The sequence below is a fragment of the Pterocles gutturalis genome, unplaced genomic scaffold (assembly GCF_000699245.1).
Source record: "Pterocles gutturalis isolate BGI_N339 unplaced genomic scaffold, ASM69924v1 scaffold20921, whole genome shotgun sequence".
NCBI classification, from domain to species: domain Eukaryota; kingdom Metazoa; phylum Chordata; class Aves; order Pterocliformes; family Pteroclidae; genus Pterocles; species Pterocles gutturalis.
In genome coordinates this window covers 23,074-32,493 of record NW_010103720.1, presented here as the reverse complement: position 1 = coordinate 32,493, position 9,420 = coordinate 23,074, and the positions used below count along the sequence as shown (strand labels likewise).

Below are 9,420 nucleotides of genomic sequence, written 5' to 3'. Positions count from 1 at the left end.
TTCTGAGAAGAGACCATTTTGTGTTAGAGGCAGCAGTATCTCTCTTGGATGTCCTAACAACATAGTTCCAAATTAAAAAAACAGGACTTAACCAGAAGAAGCTGGGTTCTAGGCAAGGAGTTACTACACACGCTGGAGGTGGTCACACGCAGGGGACATATGGCTGTTTCATCGACTACTGCTATGAATGTTCTCTGACTGCCTGGAGGAGAAAACTCACAATGGATTTGCGAAACATTCCCTACCGTTCAGACGTCGTTACGTGGAACCCAGATGACTTAGCAGAATATTTTAGGACGGTAAGTTTAACTGTGTTTTGTCTCTGTATGATGGAGGAGCAAACTACTGTAACAATGTATGTGATAAATTGACATATTTTTATAATGGGCAAAGCTTGCTGCAAAACTAAAATCAAAATCACTGACAAGTAAGAAGCTGAGCTAAACTGGCCAGGGAAATCTACAACTGAATCTTGAAAGTGTGCTTTAAATTTGGTATAAGAGAAATCCATTGTTTTTCAGATAAAATGTACACTTTACTGCAACAATTGTTGATACAACTTATATTAACAGCTGTAGAAGTCATTAATGTGTGAAGATTGCAAGCTTTCTAGGTCGTCTTCAATGATTTTCAGAAGACAGATTTTTTTTTTTTTTTTTAAATTGCTCAGTGTACACAAATAAGCCTTTGAATGTCTTTCCTAATCACATCAATGAGAACTCAGCCAGGAACTTAACAGTTGTGGATATGCAGACTCCTCATGTTTTTTAGGCTCAGCTGGAAAAACCTTTCACCTTTTGGTTTGACTTCCATATTCTAAAACTTCTTGGGCAAAACTCATGGCTCAAGATTACTGTCTACCCCTTCTTTCCTGTCACAGTTACTTCTGATGGTACCAGCTGAGACTAGCTAGGACCTGCTGTTTCTTTTGATATCCTTTTCACTTATGACAATCTATAAATTTCATTTTACAATGCAGAGTTTTCACACTGAAGAAATACTTTGAAAGGCAACACAGGAATTCACTGCCAATATATATCCTCTGCACAGCGATGCTGACATCTTGGTAATTGCCCAGGAATGTGTAACTGAGCCAGTTTTACTGACATTTCATTTCTGTGTGTTCTCCGTAAATTGCTCATTTTTCAGTTCACATCAGATATAGTGCCTGCTCCATCTCCCTTGCAACTGACTATGTTCGTCCCAAAGTCCAAAACTGTCAGCCTGGAATTTAACATTCACATCAATCAGAAGATTTAGGAAGATTTTCAAGTAATGCCAGCACAGCTGGTTAATTTTCAAGTGAACTGTCAGGCTAGACTTGTAAAATGTGGAACAGTTTGGGTTTCATTTTGAAATAATGAAAAATTTATTGTTTCAAAGGCTCCTATAACTCTATGAGAGTTTTCTTTGGGGAATTGAGGCAAGTTTGACACTAGAATGCAAAACTAGCTAATAAAGGCAAGCAGATCAAACACAATGTCCACCAAATCTCCAGAGAAGTGTAACTGCCAACGACTTGCAAACCTCTAATTTTAGGGCACAGGAGTTAGCAGCACAGGAAAGTGAAACAAAGAATTGGAGATGGAGCAGATGAGATCATTAGCAACAGGTAACTCCAGACAAATAGGAAAAACATGACGACACTGGTTCATGGTGGTTTGCATCACCATTTCCAAGAGACTAACAAAGGAAGTGCTTCCTGGAAGAGTTCTTAACTGTGACAAAAGGATTAACTGTAAATTCTATCATAACTGAAGGGGCCTGGTTATGTTAATTTCTCAGTACCTCCCCTCTACTGATCCAGATACCCCCCAGGACAGAGATAATCTTGGCCTTCCACTTCTGGGGAGGTGAATAAGGGCAAAAGCTGCTTAAAGTAATCTAAGCAATCTGTGTAAGACAATAATGTTAGCCTGTCAGCCAGCTCTGGGTAACTGCCATAAGTGACCAGGTCTGCCTGAATAAACTCATACAATTTCCCTCACACATCATTCAAGGGTCAAATGTTATACATCAGGAATGCTTTCTTTGCAGCTGACTAGTATGTTTTGTCTGCAGCCATATGTTCAAAGTCCAAGATTCAAGTTCAAGAGGGATAAATATTTTTTTTTTCCTCCTAAACTGAGATAATTGTGGGAAGATTTTCAAATGACAATCACATTCAGATCTTCTCTCACCTGAAGTGATTGGCCATGACACCGGGCAGCAGTAAGATTTTAGTCAATTAATTGTTAGCTTACACCTTCATATCAGCAAAATTCAGCCAGCATACACATCAGTAATTTACCTAACACTACTATCATGTATTCCTGGCATGAATAAAGTCCTCAGATTCTGGCAAATAAGAATTCTTCTCACTTAACAGTAGCAACATCTAATTTATTATTCTAGGTGTGTCAACTTAAAGCCAATTTAAATTTAAACACTGCATTCAAAATGGGGAAGGACAAAAAAACCCAAACTTTCAAATTATTTCTGAAGGCTCTTTTTTTTTTTTTTTTTTTTTTTTAGAAAAAGCAAAGATGTTAATATTTGTAATATCCCAAGGGTTATTTAATAGCTAAACAGTATTTTTTATGAGTTACTTTAAGAATGGGACTAGGTCTCAGTCACACTGCTATGTTCTACCAAGTACAGCAGTTGCTCACTGCTGCGTCCAGACTCGTGCTGTTAACGTCATGATAGCACCCACTACCTGAAAGTGCCATCTTTTACAGTCTGCACAAAAGACTTCATCTGTATTCTACAATATTTAGCAGAGTGAGGTCTGTTTCTGCATATGAGTAACTGAAGGTGGCTCCTAAAAATATTCTCTGAGCTGTTCAGGTGTTTTCAGGATCTGGTCTCAAATAACACCAAGCTACAAGATTACTCCTTAAAATTAATAGAATAGAGCTAAGAAAGGACATAATGCTCCCTATAAGATATTCTCTGCTTCAGGGGAATTCTCCCAGCAGCACAGGACCATTTGGCTGCACAACTTTCACTAACTGAAGTTTCAGGCAGGACCAGAGCCATTCTTCTGTCTTGAAAGCTCCAAAGTCACTTTCTCTGCCTCGTTCTTCGGGTTCCTTTTGGTATGGACTTGTTCAACTTGAAAGACAAAAAATGCATCCAAGACAGATAAAAACCATAAACTGTGTTCTCACGTTATGCTACTATTGTTCGAATTTAAAAAAAACCCCTCAAGACACCTACTGGAAATATGTAAGAGTCATGTCTTGCTAAATGTGGCTAGTTTTTTCTTTGCTTGTTAAGTCTGCCAAATTACTCTTAATTTTTTGCCTTTTAGAACTAGGAGCTTTCTTTTTTTTTATGTACATGATCAGCTTCTAAAATGCATGTCCTTGTCCCAGATGCTACGGTATAATATAATCTTGTGGAAAAGCTTTCAAACATTACAGAAAATTTCCAGGATTAACAAGAGACATTTCCATCCAGAAGAGGAAGCTTTTCGATCACAACAACGAATTCAGGGACTCGGATCAGGGCTTCAGTATTCCAAGATACTAAAGTTTTTGCTTAACTTCCTGTTTTCTACAAGTGTTCATCCCAGTACCACAACTATTAATTTTCCAAATATTTTTTTGGGCCAGGCAAATGTGAGGTGGTTTTTAAATGTGAGGAATTATATGTTCCTAAATGGAGGAAAATCCTCAAGTCCACTGAAGAATCTTTGTCTTAAAAATCCATGTTCACAGAACAAAATGAGACATTTAGACAGGCTCTAGCACACAAAAGGGTAACTTGAAGCATCTACTCAAAGCTAGTGATACGTCTAAGAGTGTTAATCCATTTTATAATTAAGGGTGCAATAATAATTTCTTTTCCTTGACAGTTAAAGTATAAGGACTGTGAGAAAGTTGTGAGAAAGCACAGCATAAATGGACAAAGGTTTTTGGTAAGTGGAGTTGTAAAATTCCTTCCTGTAAAATTCCCATCAAGTTTTTTGTTTTGACCTCTCCTTAATTTGCACTGGCAGAGGCAAAGTACTTAGCGTGCAGATGGTTACTGAGGTATAAATGTGAGAAGTAAACACCTTTGGTAAAATCAGCCAGCCATCTTACTTTAAATAAGGAATGCTGGGATCCTAAACCTGTTGTTTAATATACATGTATGTTAGTATTTCTTAAACTGGCAGGGAAGTTATAAAACCACAATCTTGTCTTGAATTCAGATCTTCCACTATAGGAAGTGCTTGTTTTGAAAAAAACACACATTTATTAATTTTCCTCTCCTACTAAAGAAGACATGGACCAGGTCAGAATGAATGGCCTTCTAGTGTAATCACTATGCCATGCCTCTATAGTAAATTATATTTCTTCTGCAGCAACATACAAAATCAATGAACTTGAAGAGCATCAACACCAGTAAGCAAAGTCCCAGTGGGTTTAAATCAACTTGGCTCCAGGCTTTACCAACAACTTGGCTTTAGAAAAGCTGACAACTTCCATTGACATAGCTGCTGTATCCAGGTCTTAAATACACATTCATGGAGATGTGTAAGGGCTTTTATTATTACTTTCTTTTACTTCTATTTTATTTCCAAATACTAAGTATTCTATTTTCCCCAAAAGTAGTCACTTTGATCATCTGCATAATAAGCATACAGCTGCTCACATCTGCTGAGACTTTTTGTTAAGATTTTGACCTACCCATCAACTGTATAATGCAAAGAAGGTTCACCTGTAAAACAGAACAACAAAAAGAGACTTTAAGTGGAATATTCTAGAGTACAATGCAATCTTGAAAATAATTCTCTGTATGAATGTTTTTTCTAAGAAACATCTTTTCACATTTTGTAAGTTATGGGAAACTGCCAAATTACATTTGCAAAGAAGCAACTGTTAAGACTGAGTGTTTGCAGGTTTTGTATCTACTGTCAGATCTATATGGTATACCTGACTGCAAAAACAAAGCTGTCTTATTCATCACAATAACATCACAGTTTCAAAGCCGCGTTTCTGTATCTACTGGCTACCACAAGGAAAGTCCAGTTGAGAGACAGTAGTAATAAATCCAGAGGGATTCCATGTAACTTATTCTAATAAAATCCTGTAATGGTTAAAATGACAACATGGTCCTTTTACCAGAGCTTAAACCCATTATATGTGTCAGGTTTATCACCAGAATAGGATTCCAGAGAGAACCTGTAAAAAGTCTTCAGAAAAAAAACCACAATTCTTCAGTAGATCCTGCAGAACATTTCCATAAAGGGAGTCCATTTTTTTCCTGCATTTTAGTCTAGTGAGTACACCCAGAGGCAAAATAGTGCTGGAAAACACACACAGGACTGTTCTGTCCTGAAGATTATTGATAGTATTATGAACCAATGTGTAACTGGAAACTTCTTATTGTTGGCAGTAAGAAAGACAGAAAGAACCAGACTATCATCCATGTTCCAAACAGGGTTTACAAAGCTTGTGATTAACTAAACAGAACATTTTCTCAAAAGTTCTCATAATGCACTAATCTGTCCTCAACTTGGAGTTGCACATGATGGGAAAAGAGAGGGGCCAACTCTCTCTGCAGGAGCATCAATAAAACTCTCACGACTCAGCACATCTCAGCTCAGCTCAGGAGTAATCTGCAATCTAACTGCGATATTATCCAGCAAAATATAAAAAATAGAGGATTTTTTATGAAAATGGGTTCACTTCTCTTATGAGCCATGGGATGGGCAGGCTGTTAACTTGCATTGCTTTTCTATGCACTTTATATATATATCAGTTGAAACTTCATGCCACATTTTTGCGTATGCAAACTTCTGTAAGTCGCAGGGTGTTCCAAGGAAAATTTTGTGATATATACCTTGTGTTTCCTTTTCAGAACATGTCTGAAAATGATATCCAGAAATTTCCCAAACTCAGAGTGCCGTAAGTAAAGCCAAACCAATTTAACATTAAAAATTATCTTAGCTGTCTGCAGTGAAAACTCACAGGAAACATTGGGCAAATTATTTGCCAGTGATTAGTTAGGGACCTATTTATTGCAGCTTACTGAGAGAAAAAGATTAATGTTCCAAAATAAAAGGAGTGTTGTCACAACTCCTCAAGCACAATGACACAAATATGAAAAAAAAAAAAAGGCAAGTATTACCTTCCAAGTATGATTTAACTGTTCACTGCTCAACTGTTGACTTTAACTCAAAGCGAAAAAAAAAATGTCAGGTACGTACACAACAGTTGAGTTCAAGTGATTTTCATCAAGTGCTTTTCCTTTAGGTAGGCGTTAAACATAAACCAGTCTGGAACATTTGATTCAGTGTGAAATAGCTTTCCTTAGCTCCTCTGGATGAGGCCTTGAAAAAATTTTGAATTTATCTAAATAGTTTTCATATGTTCTATAAGGTACTCAGTGAAGAACAATAATCTCATTAAGTCAATACTGAGTAACAGAGAAATAAGCTTCTTCTAATATTTCATGGTGAAAACCAAAAGATTTTCTTTTGCTATGAATTCTCCGGTACATATTTAACATGGAAATTAGAAGGTTCCTAACCATGAGACACATGGAGCTATTTGTGGTCTTCTAAAAAAAAAGTAAGGAGAACAAAAAAAACAAGAAGTCAAGTTATTCTAACATGGCTGTTTCTTTGCTGCTCATTTCCCAGTTCCAGACTCACTCCCTCTATGCATATCTTGATTTTGCTATGGCAGATACAGTCTGCTTCGCCTTTTCTGGTGCATCAGAGCTTGTGTAAGATGTTTTGGTGAAGCTAAGAACACTGACAAATTTTGAAATACTTGTGTGGTCTGTCACATTCATGTGCTCATGGGTAAGCTGGTGGCTAGGTCTGAGGCAGGAGGATACCTCTGGATCAGATATGCAAGGTCTTGAACTTGAAAGCCTCGGACTTGACATGTTTCTTAAAACATGTCTGTATTTTCACACAATAAATTTCCTGCTAATAGGTACTGGCAGTGTATGATGTGCTAATAAGAGGGCTCAAATGCTATTAAAAAAAATAAAAAGCCCAGATGTCTCGGCATTTTTTGAACTTACTGTGAATGAAAAGCAACATTTAACTACGGCTACTGAGACTGAGGGACCAGCATTACACCAGATTGTCTGTGAAAAGCTCATCTCACCCTCCTGTGAAACACCTTGCTTGTAACTCTCTGTCAATTTGTCACTCTCTAACAGTCTTTTGGCAAATTTGCCCTTTGTTCTCCTTGTTTGAACTTCTAATTGTGAGAACTTCTGGTGATTTTCTTTTAACTTTGTGAGTCAAAAGTGGTCAGTCGAAGGTCTAACAAACACACACATACAAGAGATATTAATCTCACAGATGAATAGTTAAAATGAAATCTAACGATGTGGAGTAGCTCCCATGTCCTCATCTAATCTATTGATATCTCAGAAATTTTTTGATTTTCACAGTCCACTTACTTTGTAACAGAAAGTGAACAGCCTCTTCTAGTCAGATCTTTTGGGTTTCTCAAGAAGAAACCTTGAAATAAAGAGCTTCAAAAGAAGAGTAAAGCTTGGTGCGCACTTGAAGAACTGAATAAATAAGCAAATTAATAAATCTGAATGAAAGTTCTGGAACTAATGCCCTTGTTCCCAGCTTTCTCCACACTTACAAACAGGGAAACAATTCACTAGAATATTGTGAATATGTATGGAAAAAGACTGGTGCGATGTGACGTCCTCCATGTAACACCACAGTTTAAAACAAGAATTTAGAGATTTAATAGGAAAAAGAACTGATTGCCATTTAAAAACAATCATTCATTCATTCAGTCAATGAAACAAAACCCCCCAAAACTCCCAAACAAAAGAATAAAATTCATGGTTAGAAGAACCTGTAATTTTTTTAACATTAATTTCATAACTTCAGAATCTTCATGCTCTCACCAAAATGGAAAATGCTTGCTGTTGACTTCTACTAGAACATTCACATGATACTTTTATATCATAATATATATCCTCACCTAATAGTAAGAGTTTTCTAGAAGCTGAAATACACACTAGCATATTGCAGATATAGTACCTGATACTACAAGTGCTAAAATCTGAGCATATTCTGTAAAAATGCTTCACATAAATAGGAAGCATCACACAGCATTGGCCAGTGGAATGAATCAAAAGTACACATACGAGAGAGCTTGCTCTCCAGTAGCTTTAGCAGGGTTATGCTGACCTACTTGTACTGAGAACAGAACCCAGAATTTGCAACGATACAGGGCTTGCAAACCACAGCCTACATCCATACAGACCTCCTGAGCTGAGTATGTGGTTTTACTAAATATACACATTTGAGCAAATATACTGATCAAGTTTTGAATATAACTGTGTCAATACTTGGGCATGACTCTGTGACTTTTACAAGAATCTTTAAGTGTCTAAGTAGACAACAGTTGTCATTAAGAAGTATGATAGCCCACTGCCTGAAATTAAGGAAAACTCCCACAATCTTCTGTTACGATTAACAGAATTATTGTTTTGAAAGTTAATCTCCACCAACCATGTTACAAGGGCACATCTTCATGAATCTTCTTTGGGTTATTTTTAAATACAAAAAATATTTAAACACTATTTTGAAAATTAAAATACCTCATAAAATCTTTGAAACTCTCAATTAAAAGGGCTCTTTCTGGAAAAACTTTGCTAAAAATTTACATACGTAAAGACACCATATAAAAGTGGCTGACACATCCAGACAGTCCTGCAAGTTTTATTCCGGCTACAGTTTTGCAGGCAAAAGGGTTAATGGACAGTATGTCCACACAGGATTCACTGCATACACACAGGCCACACAGTTTTCTTGAGGGATCACAACAAACTCCGCAGTCCTCAGCAGGGATTCCCGTTCTTGTTTGCAGTGGCCACCTAACGCTCTTGTACACCTGCCAGAGATACTGAAATCTTGTACACAAGGTGATCTTCACTGGCATAGTTAAGGAAATCTATTCCACGTATCTATTGGGGCATTATATCCTGTGGAGAACAGAAAATGAAGACCCCCATGAAGACGGACTTTGTCATGGAGTATTTGAGAGGATCAAAACCAGAAGGTGTCCTCATCTTTGAGTTATGCATAAAGCTGTGCCAAACAGAGCATTAGACGACTGGAAACCCATATGCCCTCCTCTCCTTGCAGTCTAGACCTTTAAATAAAACTGAAAATTTGAAACTATTATTCCTTTTGAGGCTTGTCTGATAAAAATGAAGTTTTTACTCTCATTCAGAATATTTACCTTGATGATGCTGTCACCCTTTGGAAACCTGAGACCTCTTGCACTTGCATTGCTATTAAAACAATCTTAGGGAGAAGTTTAGAAAATTAACTTTGCTTGATGTTATATTTTGACTTAACATGGAAGCCTTTCTTTCACTCCCACTTGGATGCAGAGTAGAATCAAAGCTCCAGCTCAGGCACAAGGTCCCAAAGCAAAAGGCAGAGTACAGCTT

The 9,420-nt window shown here is 37.1% G+C and overlaps 1 protein-coding gene across 1 annotated transcript in view; it reads left to right on the top strand.

Annotated features, from left to right (window-relative positions):
- The first annotated feature begins 221 nt into the window (after positions 1-221).
- Positions 222-9,420, top strand: part of LCP2 (lymphocyte cytosolic protein 2 (SH2 domain containing leukocyte protein of 76kDa)) — a 28,333-nt gene continuing 19,134 nt past the window's right edge. Inside the window, exons 1-3 of the mRNA XM_010086819.1 lie at positions 222-299; positions 3,842-3,904; positions 5,833-5,879. Of these exons, the coding sequence (XP_010085121.1) occupies positions 222-299; positions 3,842-3,904; positions 5,833-5,879 (188 nt within the window). The remainder of the gene's footprint in view (positions 300-3,841; positions 3,905-5,832; positions 5,880-9,420) is intronic.